The sequence below is a fragment of the Sciurus carolinensis genome, chromosome 17 (genome assembly GCF_902686445.1).
Source record: "Sciurus carolinensis chromosome 17, mSciCar1.2, whole genome shotgun sequence".
Lineage (NCBI taxonomy): Eukaryota > Metazoa > Chordata > Mammalia > Rodentia > Sciuridae > Sciurus > Sciurus carolinensis.
Window position 1 is genome coordinate 52,517,025 of NC_062229.1, and position 16,067 is coordinate 52,533,091.

Here is a 16,067-nt window from a genome sequence, read left to right on the forward strand (position 1 = left end):
AGCACATCATTATGGCTGTGATGCATCTTCTTTCTGATTTCCTGAATACTTGAAGGAAACTCAGAAAATTGACTCAAGTGTTGATTCATTCCAGCTGGCCAGGTATACCTAATAATAGTTAAACTGACAAGATAAACTACGGGAGGTAATGGTAAGTTCTTTAAAAACAAGGGGAAAATATGAATTCCACTATATATGAAATCAAAGAAAGGTAAAATGTTAAGGTAGATATAAAACAGTTGTTCAGATGCCTCCCGTATGTTTTAAGCTTTTCAAGGGCAGGGACCCACTCTCATTTCTTTGAAAGCATATAATCTAGCACTGGACCAGTACTCAACAAACATTAGTTAATTTGAAAGATGAGTCATGACTTTAGTGTATTTTGTGTAATTTTGTTTTGTTTTAAAAGTAACAATGAGCTGGACTCATTGGCACACACTTGTAATACTAGCAGCTCCAGAGGCTAAGGAAGGAGGATCACAAGTTCAAAGCTAGTCTTAGCAACTTAGCAAAACCCTGTTTCTAAAGAACATATTTTCAAAAAAGGACTGGAAATATGACTCCATGGTTAAGTGCCCCTGGGTTCAATCCCTAGTACCAAAAAAAAAAAAAAAAAAAGGTAACAATGAGTATCAAGAGGGAAAAACCAAGAAGGGAAGAAACAAAAGACAAAGTATACCAAAGAGCTCTGGTATTTATTATTTACTTTGTGTTAATAAATTTTAGAGGGCTTACCCTTAATATTAGGCTGACATCAAAGGCCAAAAAGCTTTATATATGACACTAAGGAGCCTGTTTTTTTTTTTTTTTAATTTTTAGATGTTGGTAGATCTTTATTTTATTCATTTATTTATATGTGGTGCTGAGAATCAAACCCAGTGCCTCATACATGCTAGGCAAGTGCTCTACCACTGAACCACAACCCTAGCCCGCTGTATGTTTTTTAAAAGTATGTATTTTTAATCAGTCATGCTACCAACAAAATTTGGGAAATAGAGAAAAGATGCAAACCATTTTTGAATCCCATAATAGCTACAAAAATGTACACATTATGCGTTTATCCTCTAGATATAATCACCAGACCTACTCAGAGCTGTAAGCTCTACCAAACATGTATGAAATACAAACATTAAAACTGGGTAGTAGTCTTTACCCAATTTCTTTGGTCAGAAGGTATCATTTAACTAGCATAGAAAAAAAGTCATTTAACAAATCTAGAAGGAATTCATTACCAGGTTTATTACCAGATCTGGTAGCTGATGACTGAATAAAGACCTCTTTTAGAACCTTGCTTTTTTTTCCTCCACATTTTTTAAATTAGTGCATTAAAGGTGATGGGGTTTGTTGTTACGTATTTGTACATACACACAACCTAACAATATGATTTGGCCAATATCACTCCCCAACACTTCTCCCCTCCCTCCCTTCCTGCTTACCCACTGGACCCGTTCCTCTCTTCTACTGATTTCCCTTGGTTTTTCATGAGTGTACACCCCATCTTTCTTTTCCTTTTGTCTCTCTAGCTTCCACATGTGAGAGAAAACATATGACCTTTGACCTTTTGAGTTTGGCTTATTTCACTTAATGTAATGATCTCAAGTTCCATCCATTTTTCTGCAAGTGACATAATTTCATTTTTCTTGACGACTGAATAAAACTCCATTGTGTACATATATCACATTTTCTTTATTCATTCATCCATTGATGGACAATTAGGCTGATTCCATAGTTTGGCTATTGTGACTTGTGCTGCTGTAAACATGGGGGTTGGTATATCACTATAGTATGATAACTTTAATCCCTCAGGATAAATACCAAAGAATGGTATAGCTGGATCATATGGTGGTTCCATGCCTACTCTTTTGAGGACCTTCATACTGATTTCCATAGTGGTTGTATTAATTTACAATCCCACCAACATTGTAAAAGTTAGGACCTTGCTTTTGACCAAATTATATTTTCTGTTGAATAAATGTGACCTAGAAGAAGCTAATCAGTGTATTCCATCTATTAAGTTTTCTTCAGTTACCATAAGAAAGTTGGGACTGTTCGTCTTTACACTCTTAGGGGACAGAGGACCCTTCTGAGGAAGTCATTATTTTGCCTTTGTTTGGTAACATTGATTTTTGTTTTGCTAATTTCTCATCCTTTGTTTTCCATATTTTCTAATACTTAGACATGTTATCCATGTGATCAAATAACAATACATCAAAATAAGTACCCACTGATTACATCTCAGAGTCTTTTGTTTTGCCTTTTTTTTTTTTTTCTGATATCGCATCTACCATCTCTTTGAATTTTCTTCACCCCTAATTCTCTCACATGTAGCTATAGACTTGGGCAAAAATGTATATGTACAAACTGTCCCCTTTATTACTCCTAGTGTCTTTGCATTCTTTTTTTCTCCATTCTTTATAAAACATTTATGTTTTCTCATTAAAAATATATTCAAACCATTTGTTCACACTCAATTTGCATTTATAGTTTATGGCATTAGATTGGCACATGTAGTGAGACCTTGAAACCAACTTTAAATCCCAGAGACAGTCCCTCTTTTTGGACATCTACATTCAGCTTTGTTTTTTCTCCTTGATCCAGTTTTTTACATGTCTGAATTTCAACATTATGAGTATGTTTTTAAAAATGTGCAATGTGGAGCTCACTAATGGTGTCTTAAACATCAGACGACCTTGAATCTCTTCCTCTCAGATAAAATTATGCATCAATATAAGTTTGTTTTTTGTTTTTTTTTTTTTTTTTTTTTTTTTTTGCAGTACTAGGGATTGAACTCAAGGGCACTCTACACCACCAAGCTTCATCCCCTGTCCTTTTTAATTTTTATTTAGACTGGGTCTTGCTAAGTTGCCCAGGCTGATCTTGAACTTGAAATCCTCCTTCTTTAGCCTCTGAGTTGCTGGAAATGCAGGTGTGCACCACCATGCCTGGCTCAATATTATTAGTTTTATATGTAATATAAGTATCTGTACACATTTATAAATGTTTGTGTATGTGTGTATGCATATGTGTATGTATAGATAACAGTATATTAAAAGCATTTTTCCCCTTTCACAAAGCAGCATCTTAAATGAATCTCAGAATTAGACATAAGTGTTATCTTGGTGATCTCTAGGCTGGCCCTAAAACTTCTTTGTATGGATGGTTTGCTTGCTTAACCTATATCTATTTTCCTCTTTGTTTCCATAGATAAACATCATTCAGGGAATTGTGGCAGAAATCAACATCAAGACTGGGGAATCTGAATGCCGTTATTATAAAGAACGACTTCTTTATTTGGAAGAAGGCCAGAAAGACTCTTTGATTGACAGCTCAAGAGTCCTGTGTTGTCATGGTGAACTGAAGAACAACCGGGGTGTGGTAAGTGGCTACTCCCCTTTCCAGTCTCTTCCTGGGCCACCCCCATCCCTAATGCACTTGATCTGAGCCTTCTTTTACTATTCCTTCCCAGTGTAGGGTTGAATTTTTATAAATAAAAATTGCTTTTCCAGTATCTTTTACATCACTCAAATATGTATTACCTTTAAAATTTTAGTATCACGGGTCAGTATATTTTCAGAAAGAATTTTGGAAAACAACATAAGTTTGCCAGGATTTTTATTTTGTTTGATCATGACCTTCAAAACAGACACCAGGTACAGTGGTGTATGCTTATAGTCCTAGCAACACAGGAGGCCAAGACAGGAGGGTTACACATTTGAGGTCAACCTTAGCAACTTAGCGAGACTCTGTCTAAAAAAAAATTTTCTTTTAAAAAGTAACTTTTTTCATCTTGAAGAGATTGAGAATTCAAGGTCACCTTTTTGACCTAGACTGAGCAGGCTTGGAAATGTCATTTGACATCAGTGAGTACATGTCACAGCTGTTAGCAGGACTGCTGTGGATAAAGCCAGCTGATGGTTCGATGTGGGCAGAAAGACCCAACAAGGCTACTCCTGAAGTCCTGTGTCTGTTTGTGAGGGAGTTACAATGACCAGAAAGTCAGCTTCTTGCTGATTTCTGTTATCTGACACTCAACTCCTTACATGTGCTTTCTAGGAAGCCCTATGGGAAATAGGAAGAATTGTTCCCTCTGTGTGTGGGCCTGTTCTCTTTTGTCTGTCAGGAAAGGCCTGAGAACTCTTTGATTGATGTGCCTTGAACATTTAAGATGAATCCTTGGCAGGTAGAGTTATGAGAATAAAGATAGCAGCTGAGGTGGAAGGTTTGTTGGGTTTTGCCCCCAGTGGAGTTATGAAGGTCACTGAGAACAAAGTCCTGTGTCAGAAAAAAAGTGTGATAACTTGAGGGCAAAAGGGCAAAAGAGAACTTCTCCATGGATATTTATAAATGAAGTGAATTTCTTAAAGGTTGCCCAGATAATCTGAATTCAAACTGCATACCTCAACTAAAAGATTGATTGAGGTAGAAATAGTATAATAATCTGATTAAATATATAAAATAATGATCTATCCCTTTTCAACCCCATCCCCAGAAGAAAAATCCTCACATTCTACCACCATCCCCAAAGAATCTCCAACTTGGCTATTTTGTGCTTTACTCCGTTTTCTCAATTTTTACAATATACCTTTAAGCCTGGTGTGGTGGCATATGCCTATAATCCCAGCATCTTAGGAGGCTGAAGTAGGAGGATCGCAGATTGGAAGCCAGCCTCAGCAACCTAGTGAGAACCTGTCTCTAAATAAAAAATGAAAAGGGTTGGGATGTGGCTCAGTGGTTAAGCACCCTTGAGTTTAATCCCTGGCACGCATGCGTACACACACACACACACAAGAAAAAAAATATATATATATATACACACACATACACATATACCTTTAATAGCCATCAACAGTGATTTGGTTTTGGTTTTGTTTCTGTACTTCGTGGCGTGGGTGTATGGTGGGAGACTGACAAGATTTCTTTTTTCTTGAAGAAGAAATAATTTAATAATGCTCAGTGTGCTTTTCCTGCTTCCAAATCAAGATTCTAATCTGAGTTGCTACCTCTACCTTCTGGGTCACCCCTTTGAGATCCCTGGATATACTTTCTCAAATATCTCCACCAGAAAGCCAGAACCTAGCTGCAGGGTTGTGAATCTTTTTACTTTAACCCCTAAGTATTTCCAAACTGCAAGAAGAGTCTCGCACTTAGAATAGAATGTAGCAGCCAGGTGTGGTGGTGCATGCCTGTAATGCCCTGGACTCGGGAGACTGAAACAGGAGGATTTTAAGTTCAAGGCCAACCTCAACAATAAAAAATAAAAAGTCTGCATGTGTGGCTCAGTGATAGAGCATCCCTGGGTTTAATTCCCAGTACCAAAACAAACAAACAAAAAAGAACTGAAAGGAGCAGATTTTCCCCAACTCTACACGGCAAACTTGCTTTCATGATATGGTTTGAAACAAGCCTTCATTTTGAGACTTGCTTTTTGCCCAGTAACAAGCACATCAGTTGTCTACCTTTTAAGCATAGCCTCTTCAGAGAACTCATGTGCTGATGAACTTAACTGAGAAGGAAAACTTGGATCATCTTTCCCTGTGGAAAGATGTGCACTCTGTTCCCTGAGGCATGAGCAGTGCTCCCGGTCGGAGTCACTGGATGAAGCTGGTGATCAGCTCTATGGTTAAAGCAACAAGCGTTTTCATGGGTTTAGGAAACAAGCGTTTTCATGGGTTTAGGAAGCAAAGATGACTATTAGGCTTTTGTTTTGTTTTGTTTTGTGGTACTGGGGATTGAACCCAGGGCCTTGTGCAAACACTGTACCAACTGAGCTATATCCCCAGCCCGACTATTAGGCTTTGATATGCCAGTCTCATTCTTTATAGGCTATTGTTAATTTCAGTCTCTTAAAATTAGATGAGCTAATTTATACACCAAAGCCAGGAAAATGCTAACTTCTTTCATTCTATTCCCCTTTCTTATTTTTCTCTTAGTGGAGCTGAAGGCTGTGTGTGCCTGCACAGGTTGTGAATCCTAGTGTAAATAGGGCCCCTGGAGCTGATAGCCCTGGCTTTAGGTATCTATAGACAGAAAGGCTTTCTCCAGTGGCTCCTTAGGGAGGTATCTATACAAAAGGCAGCCTATACATATCTGGTAGGGCTTCACATCTGCTCAACTTCTGCTCTTCTGGAGGTAGATTTGAGCCTCAGAGTTCAGAATGCATCGTGAACCTGATACCTGGGGACCTTTTTTTTTTTAACCCTGGGACCTCTTGCTACATCAACCAACCTTTAGATTGTTGCTTAGGGAAATCTGTGGACTCTTTTATTCTAGAAACTGCACGTTTTCCTGTTCCAAGAAGTGCTTGTGATCACCCGAGCCGTCACCCACAACGAGCAGCTCTGCTACCAGTTGTACCGTCAGCCGATCCCTGTGAAGGACCTCCTGCTGGAAGACCTGCAGGATGGAGAAGTGAGGCTGGGCGGCTCTTTGCGCGGGGCTTTCAGCAACAACGAGAGAAGTATGTACAGAGGGGTAGACTCTGTTGACCCAGTGAATGGTTTTGGTCATTGGAATTTGGAGGGAATGCCTAGATGGTGAAAGGTGAAGAGACCTAACCTTAAATTTTATTCCAATACTGTCTCGCCACTTACTGATTGTGTAATGTTGTTCAACCTCCATGAGCCTCCGTTTCTCATCTGCAAAAGTAATGCATACCTACCTCCTTCATAAAGTTGCGTTAACAATTAAGTGAGATAATGTAAATGAACTGTTTACACATAGCTGGTGCTCCTTACACTCCCTGTCTCTGATCCCCGCTGTTGGATATAAGTGTACTTAATACCAGATGGTCTCTATCTGTGTACCAGTTGCATGTGGTGGGTTTTGCAGTTGAGCAAGCAGACTTGTCTCTAAAGAGATTAAGAATGTTCAGCTAAACTGAGCATTCATCGGTAACATAACTCAATGGGCTTCTCTATCTTGAGGCTTAATAAACAGAGGAATTAACTAAGAGAAGCTGCAATAGCAACGTTTAGAAAGTACCTACCACGTGTCAGGTGCCGTTCTAGGACTAGTATATACAGTGGTGAACCAGGCAGTTAGATTTTTTGTCCCTATGGAGCTTACATTGTCATGGAGGAGATCGATAAACAAACATTCCTGGTGCCGGTTAAAAACTGAAACCCAATAAGGGGAGTGGGGGGATAGAGTAGAAGGTTTGTTATAGGTGTGATAGTCAGGGAAGTCTTAGAGAAAATAATATCTGAATCTCCTGGGTTAACGCAATACCATGTTGTGAAGATAATTGTTATATACTGCCTCTTAGCTACTCATCAATCCCTCTATCCAAGTAGTAGTAGCAGCAGCAGCCATGGTAGTAGAAATAAAGCTTTTATATCTTGAGTACTGACTGTGGGCCAGGTATTGTATAAACACTTACATGTATTATCACTTTTATTTCTCATAACAACCTGATAGGGAAGGCTTTACAAATACAGAAACTGAATCACAGAGGAGTTGAGGCACTTGTGTAAGATCAAAAGGCAGAGCCTTAATTTAAGGAACTAGGATTAGCTTCTAGTTTCTAGCCAAAGGCAACCTCCAGTGAAACATTTTGACCTATTCTACTTTCATTGCTTAGTCTCTAAGCTGTCTGGAGTGGTAGTTCCCAGTCTGTTGGCCACACAGGTAGTACAAGGTGTCTAACTGCAGATGCTTCTATGAACCAAGCATTACATGTGGCACACAGGGTCCATTACATGCTAGTCAATGTTGTTGTTAGATTAAACATCTTCCATATCATACATTAGCATTTTTTAAATGCATGTTGCATCTGAGCGCAGTGGAGCACACCTGTAATCCCAGCAAGTTGGAAAGCTGAGGCAGGAGGATCACAAGTTCAAGGCTAGCCTAAACAATTTAGTGAGACCCTGTCTCAGAATAATAAAAAAATAAATAAAAAAGACTGGGGATATAGCTCAGTGCTAAAGTATCCCTATTTTCAATGTCTAATATAATAAATACATGAATTAACTAATGCATGTTATGCCTGCCGAGGTAATTGAAATAAAATTTCATTTTTAAGCAAAAATTTATAATGACTCTATGACTTTACATATCTTTTCAATCACTGAATATTAAGCATATAGATACCCTCATGTGAAGGGTTTTTGGCATGGTTTGATGTTATAAAGAGCTTCTTAAACTAAAAAAAACTCTTCCTTGGGGGCACTTATTGAAACTAGATTATCAGGTCTCCTTTAGACATATTGTGTCAGAATTCCTAAGGATAGGGCCTGGGGATCTGTATTTTTAACTTGCTTCCTAAGGAATTTTGATATGCAGGCAGGTTTGGTAACCAATACTGTGGGGTCCCCTGAAAAACAACACTTAAGTATTCCAAGCTGATATTAATTTGCTGACTTCTGAGAGCAGTAAGGGTAACTGAGAGGCAGGTTTGTGTCAACTCCAGTTGATGGATGGTGGCATCAATGTATCTGAGCTATGTGCTGCAACAGTGGCAAACGTTTTACAATCAGCAGTATCTGCCATGGGTATTGAGAGTTAGTGTCAGCATGGGGAATACCTTCCTTTGACTTTTTTCCCCACATATTTTTCATTTCTAGTTAAAAACTTCTTCAGAGTCAGTTTCAAAAATGGATCCCAAAGTCAGACTCACTCGCTACAAGCCAATGACACTTTCAACAAGCAGCAGTGGCTCAACTGTATTCGTCAAGCCAAGGAAACAGTCCTGTGTGCTGTCGGGCAGGCTGGGATGCTTGACTCTGAGGAACCGTTCCTTAATCCTGCCACTGGGAACAGGGAGCCACAGGGAGAAACAAAACTCGAGCAGATGGACCAATCGGACAGTGAATCAGACTGCAGTATGGACACGAGTGAGGTCAGTCTTGACTGTGAGCGAATGGAACAGACAGACTCTTCCTGTGGGAACAGCAGGCACGTGGAAAGCAATGTCTGACAGAGGGGCTGACCTTCCTGGAAGTAGCCCTGTGTCTTACCTGTACAGTATTTGCATTCCACACATGGAACGGTTTGGAGAAGCACTTTTTCATACTTTTGTGAACGTGTTGGCCCAGTCTCTTGTATCTGTACCTTTGTCCCTAGTACTGTAACTGCCAATCAATCTGTGTCAGCTGGAATCTGTGGCAGCCGTTACCCTGTACTGTATCTCACAAGTGTCTGGATGGATGGAGAGGTACTTGAACAAGTTGCTTTCAATTATCCTGTTGGATTTTGAAAAGTAGAAAGAACAGAAGCTCTAAACTACTGTTTTGCATTGTTTTACTTGCTTAAAGAGTCCTTCCTCCCATGCTTCTCTAGTGCTTGTCTAGTTCTTTGACATGGTAGCCGAAGGTGTGGAATTCAAAGGGCTTTGCCAACAGGGTATCAGCACAGCAGTCAAGGGAGAACCAGAAAAGACCAACCCTTGAACTAAGCTTGGTTCTGGTATTCGCACAAAGCATGAAAATATCCCTGGGGATTCTGAAGGCTTAATTTTGCAAAGGAGAGATCTTGCAGTTTCATCCAGTGCAAGTTTGATGCAGTAATCTATGAGGACATGAAATAGAGGCTGCCCTTAGAAGGGCCAGGACAAAAGCAGCTGCCAGCTCTGAATCTTTAACTGAAATGTGTGTGGCTCCAGGACGTGGCTGTCATGTTTAGTGGGTTGCCATAGAAAGCCATCTGTATCCTAAAACTGCAGATTGGAACCCAAAGGATCTGGGAATACCTGCCAGGATAATGAGTCCATTTGTTTTCCTCTGCCTAGGCCACTCTTATTTTAGACTGTGAAGCAGTGGAAAAGAGGAAGAGACCATAGCTGTGTGTTGATGACTCTGTTTACAAAACATGGGAGAGGGAGAACTGGGAGTGAGAAGTGCTTCACTGGGACCTTTTGAGGGAACCATTTAAAAAGACAAGCATGGTCCGGAGCCTTCTGAGAAAGGCCAGAGCCTCGGATTTCCTGCTCTGCTTTTGGGCCATGATTTTGCATCTCTGGTTGTGCACTGTAATCAGAATCATATACATTCTCCAGAGGCCAATTTCTTTAACTCTGTTAGGATCAGCTAGCCAAACTCATAACCTCTTTGCCCAACCTGATCTACAGAGCAAAGTGGAGTGCACCTTAAAAAAAAAGTTAACAAAATACACCGAAAAGCTCCCTGTGAGTGTAAATACTTAGGATGATCTGTGCAAAAGTATACCCACACCAGCACTAGTAGTAATGATTCTAAATTATTGCCAAAAAGTTTTTTTTAAATCTCCCTGTGTCCTTCAAGTTTACAGAAAAGAAAGCAGAACATACAATGATGTCATTTTATTATGTACATATATCATGTGCATTCAAAGAAGCTGTGTGACAAGATTTATCAATATAAAAATAAGGTATATTACATTATTATTTTTCAAAAACAAAGAAAAATATTATGGTCAATTTTACCCTGTAAAACATATTTCTGTATTTATAGATTTTAAACATGGTGAATTTTTTCTATTACAAGTTTATTTAAAACTGCTTTGTTTCTCAAGTCATTATTGAGTTAGCAAGTGGATGAACCTATTGCAGATAGAAAGAAGCAGAGGGAAGCTCAGAAGAGTCATTTGATGATGAAAAAGAAAAAGAGCTGTAGGGCCGTTTGGGACAACGTATTGAGAAGAGATTTGTCAAGGGTTGACCCAGGGAAGAAAGTCATGAATGTCTTGATGAAATGAATGTTTTTGTATAATGGCCTTAAACTTTTCTGGAAGCATTTCAAATAAATTACATTAAAAATGTCATCTTTCTTTTGTTCAGTGTTTGCTTAACAACCAGCAAGTTTCAACTGTCCTTGTGGGAAGAAGGGGTCTTTTGGAAACTTTTTCTTATCTTTCCCAAATACAAACTCAGAACAGAGTATAGCTGAAATAAATGCTTTGATTTAGCCTAGCAAAGCTTTTTCAGAACTTACCTATCCAAGATCTATTTTTTTCAAGCATTCTATGTTCATTCACTTATTTATTTATTCATTTTAATAACTCTGGCTTTATCCATACTAGATATAAGGGCAACTGATAAGTTACAAACTTGTTACAGAAATGTTGACTCATTTTCAACACAGGTGACTATCGATAAACTTGGGGCCAAATAAGAGAAGGCAAATTTCACTTTGAAATTCTTACTGGAATTTTAGTCTACCTTTTTTTTTTTTATTGAAATGGTTGGTTTTATTTCCTACAAAGGGTAGTTTTCAGATGAAAAGACTAAACAGTTCTAAGCTATTAGTGTCCATTTCTCAATTGTACATTGATCCAATAAGGCTGGTAGTTTTATCTTAGGGATATAATTTTCTTTAACAAAGTGTTAATTCCCAGATTAGGTAAGAAAGTCAAATAAATGTAAGTTCGTATCCCCCCTGCCCCGCAAAAAAATATGTTCTCCTTCTCCTCTACTTCTTTTTTGTCCTTCTTGTCTATCTTTGGTGTCATCTTAGATATTCCCTCCATTTTTCACTCCCACAACTGTAGCAACTGTTGAGACTAGAGGATGTGTCTTTACAAGTATATTTATGGAAATAAAACCAACCATTTCAATGAAAAAAAAAAAAGGTAGACTAAAATTCCAGTAAGAATTTCAAAGTGAAATTTGCCTTCTCTTATTTGGCCCCAAGTTTATCAATAGTCACCTGTGTTGAAATGTTTGCACTGACATTTTATAGGTTAGTACAAATGACTGAGGGCTAAATGATTTTGTTCAGTCTATTCTGAAGATGTTATTTTACACACAACTAGATGTAATCTTCTTAGTCTAAATGAATAGTCATAAGCAATGAAAAGAACCAGAACTAGTCATGTTGTTCAAAATTAGAGTGTGGTTTCAGCTTCTGGGCTGTGGTCACCACCATCGACTGCTTTGGCTTCCATTCCCAGCATAGTCTTTAGAATGCAAACCTCTTTGTAACCACAGCCTTGTTTCAGCAAAGACTGTGGTTACAGGAAGCTGCAGCCCACCATCTTGGTGAACCATCTTGGTTCCACTTTTCCATTTCCATTCTGTCCGTGTCTATTTCTGACCCATTTTCCAAAAGCCTGAAGACTCCCTCAAAGATTTGGTGAAGAGAATGGCCACGCTCAGGTCAGTTTACCCAACCAGGCTCCTCCTGGCATTGTGGAATAGACAGTGAATGTCCCCTTTTGTTGATGTAGCCGATTTATTTAATTCATGCTGTCTTGTTTACTGACAGAATTCTGTAATAACTGTAGAAATGAAAGAGAGATTCCCAAGGCCAGACCTACCAGAAGGAATCTGAAGATTATGAAGATATAAAACTTTGCCCAGGTAAAAAGCACACAATGAGAAGAGGTGACTGTATTCACTGTACCTCAAGGGTATTCAGGCAAACAAGTTTGCAAAAAACATCACTTCGTTACATCATATCTCCTTTTCTTCAGGTATGGTTAGCCTATCAGTTGGTTACTCAGACCTACCCTGACAAAGCAGTTCATCAGTGGACTGGGGGAATAGCAAGGATTTGGTTCCATGAGCTCTGTCTTTTGAGAGCTAATTATTTATTTTGGGAAACTGGACATGCATTCCAAATAGCTTGTCTACTACGCATACATGTGCACACACAAACATACCTCAGGGTTAATAAACTGTGTTATCTCATCTGTGAAAGCTTTGAAATATATCATCCTCAGATGTTCTCTTCAGCATATGTTTCCATATATGCAAAACCAGACACCAAACCTCAGCCCATTTAAAAAGTTAGACAGTGTATGTAAAATCACTTTGAAAATGATGAAAATCTAATAGTTTTCCTGGCTGTTATACAATAATCACATTTGGTGCAGGTGTTATGAAATTTCTCAAAAGTGTGGCTGTGATCCAGGTCTTTTTCATTCATTATGCTATATTATGGGGGAGACTTTTCAATCCAGAGAACCTGAAAAAAACATTTGTTTCTAGTACTGGAGACTGAACCTAGGCACATTCTACCACTAAGCTACAGCCCCCCTACCCTTTTTCTTTTATTTTGAGACAGGGTCTCACCCAGGTGCTGAACCAAGTTGCTGAGAGTCTTGCTAAGTTGCTTGGCCTCAGCTTGAAATCCTCCTGCCTCAGTCTTCCAAGTCACTGGAATTACAGGCATGCACCACAGCACCTGGCTCTTTTTTCACTTTTTTTTTTTTTTTTTTTGGTACTTTTTTTCTTTTTCAGGGCCTCCAGAAATAAAGAGAGATGTCTTACCTCCCGGATTGATTTTCAAATATTTCTCTCTCTCTCTCTCTCTCTCTTGGCTTGGTTTGGCTTGGTGTTTATGGGGATTGAACCCAGGACCTTGAGCATGGTAGGCAAGTGCTCTACCAACTGAGCTTCACCCCCAGTTCCTTATCTCTTTATTCTTAACTTTCTTTTCCCCTTACAGTACTGAGGATTGAAACCAGGGGCCTTGTACATGCTAGAACAGCACTTTATGACTGAGCTATTCTTACTTTTTTATTTCTTTATATTGTGCTCACTCTCAGGAATATTTCCTCTCCTTTGTTTTTAACCCTTTATTAATTAGAGGAGAGGGTTACCATCACAGGTCCTTTTTTGCTAAAAATGTTTCCTTCTTTTCTCATTAGTCTTGTACTAGAGCATCTTTCTTAGGGAAAGCAGTGTCTTTAAAGTTTCTGAGGGTATCACAGTTTGGGTGAACATTTCTTCTTCATGCATTGTTTATCTGGGAATAATAGTACCTCATGGAATTGTTGGGGGATTAAATGTGCAAGTATATCTAAAGTACTTAGAATGGTGCTGTGTCATATTTTTTTGTTTACCTCTCCAACGATACTATGTATACTAATCCACTCTCCTAGGTACCTATGCCAGCTCTATGGCCTTTATCAATGGACTTTCTTGCAGGTTCTGGTTTGGTTTGGCCAAACACTAGTACCTGACATAATCAACATTATATATGTGTGCTTTCATCATCATCAATATTATCATTCCACTATCTGCTTTCCATTGTCATATGTTGTGATTCAAAGATAAACAAAGTTATTTGGAATCACCAAAGATGAATTTTGTATTTCTGTTTCTTGTTATTATTGGGATGGATTCTTCTCTGAGAAGAGAAAGTATCTTTCAAAACCAAAACCAAAATGCTTTTCCAAACATATCAAAACTGAAAGAATTCATCACCAGCAGACCTCCATTACAAGAAATGTTAACAGTACCTTTTTTGGACAGAAGGAAAATTACACAATATGGGTCCATACAGCAGAGTGCAGAGTGCTAAAAATGCAACTATGTGGGAGAACAGGAACAACTTTTCTTATTAAAACAATAATAAAATTTTCTTCTTATTCTATAAATCTCTTGTAAAGTAATTGATTCTATCTGGGCATGGTGGTGCATGCCCGGAATTACAGTAACTCAGGAGGCTGAAACAGGAGGATCACAAATTCAAGACCAGCGTCAGTAACCTAGTGAGACCCTGTCTCAAAATTAAAAAAAAAAAGAAAGAAAGAAAGAACTGGGGATATAACTCAGTATAAAATACCCCTGGGGTTCAATCCCCAGTACCAAAAAACAAAAACAAAAAAAGTGATTGGTTCTAACCATGATAGAGTAACCGGGAACAGATTTATCCTCACAACTGAAATAACAACAAAGACAAAATATATAAAACTATGGTTTGGAAGATACTGAATATCAGGCAATGAAGGATAATGACCTTGAGAGAAGGAAGACAGATGAGTCCTACAATTGTTACAATTTACAGCCTATCTGAAGATTTTCAGATAGCTGCACATGGAGAGAGAGGTACCCTTGCTGGTCTAGTGGACCCTATGAGTAGAAGAGTTGAAACTGAGAATTCAGCTATGGTTTTCAGGACCAAAAGAAGAGTACTGCATGGAGAGACAACATCAGAGTCTATGGAGGATCCTTCTCAAATAGACGAAGAATACTTACTGACCAGTGCACACATGAAGAAACTCAAACCTGGGGAAAAACTATCCAAAAGGATTAGAGGGAACATACACAGTACCAAGAATAGTGTCTGTTCCCATGGACCAAACAAAAAGAATATTGTAATTTACAGGGCATTGGGTAAATTACTAAGAAAGCTCCAATTTCAGTAGTGGAGAAAAATTATCCCTAGAGTAAATGCTGTTCTGGTCCTACCTAATCAATCTTAAAGGAATACCAAGAAAGATCAAACTCTTTCTGAGTAATTGCACCCCAAAGCAAAGCTCAAGAATATTTATAGGAATACAAAAATATTCAGCACTAAATGATAAAATTAACAGTGGCTGCATGCTACTCAAAGACTACCAGGCATGCAGAGTGGGAAGTGCAATCCATATAAAAGTATTTTTAAAAATGAAAACTGACTCATAACTGATATAATTGTTAGAATTATTAGATGAAGGCATTAAAACAGTTTTAACTGGATTCAATATTTTTCAATGTTAAATAGAAACATGAAAAATAAGAAAAATGATTTCTACAGATGAAAACTGTGAGATAAAACTACAATAGATGGGATTAAGAGCAGATTAGACATTGTAGAAGAAAGCATGAGTGAAAAAGACATAGCTTTATAAACTATCAAAACAAAAGACAGTGCTCGCTTCGGCAGCACATATACTAAACTGGAATGATACAGAGATTAGCATGGTTCTTGTGCAAGGATGACATGCAAATTCATGAAGCATTCCATATTTTTTCCCACTCCTCAGTTTATACCCAAAGGGCTTAAAATCAGCATATTACAGTAATGCAGCCACATCAATGTTTTTAGCAGCTTAATTCATAATAGCTAGATTGTGGAGCCAACCTAGATACACTTCAGTAGATGAATGGATAAAGAAACTGTGGTCTATATACATAATGGAATATTATTCAGTCATAAAGAAGAAGAAAATTATGGTATATGCAGGGAAATGGATGGAATTGGAGAATATCATGCTAAGTAAAATAAACCAATTCCCAAAAACCAAAGGCCAAATGTTTTTTCTCTGTTAAGTGGATGATGAGACATGATGGGAGGGGTGGGTAAGAAAAGAATGCAGGAACTTTGATTGTGTAGAGGGAAATGAGGGGGCAGGTAGGAAAGATAGTGAATGAGACAAACATT

The 16,067-nt window shown here is 38.4% G+C and overlaps 1 protein-coding gene and 1 non-coding gene across 6 annotated transcripts in view; both read left to right on the forward strand.

The window, feature by feature from the left end:
• Window positions 1-10,737, forward strand: part of Arhgef3 (Rho guanine nucleotide exchange factor 3) — a 298,065-nt gene extending 287,328 nt beyond the window's left edge. For all 5 annotated transcript variants that reach the window (XM_047531346.1, XM_047531347.1, XM_047531349.1 and 2 more), the window contains 3 exons: window positions 3,205-3,375; window positions 6,271-6,457; window positions 8,565-10,737. In XM_047531346.1, coding sequence (XP_047387302.1) covers window positions 3,205-3,375; window positions 6,271-6,457; window positions 8,565-8,917 — 711 coding nt within the window. In that variant the 3' untranslated portion in view covers window positions 8,918-10,737. The remainder of the gene's footprint in view (window positions 1-3,204; window positions 3,376-6,270; window positions 6,458-8,564) is intronic.
• Window positions 10,738-15,553: 4,816 nt separating this feature from the next.
• On the forward strand, window positions 15,554-15,656 carry LOC124969639 (U6 spliceosomal RNA). Its single transcript, XR_007106012.1, has one exon. It is a non-coding gene; the product is annotated as a U6 spliceosomal RNA (small nuclear RNA).
• Window positions 15,657-16,067: the final 411 nt, after the last annotated feature.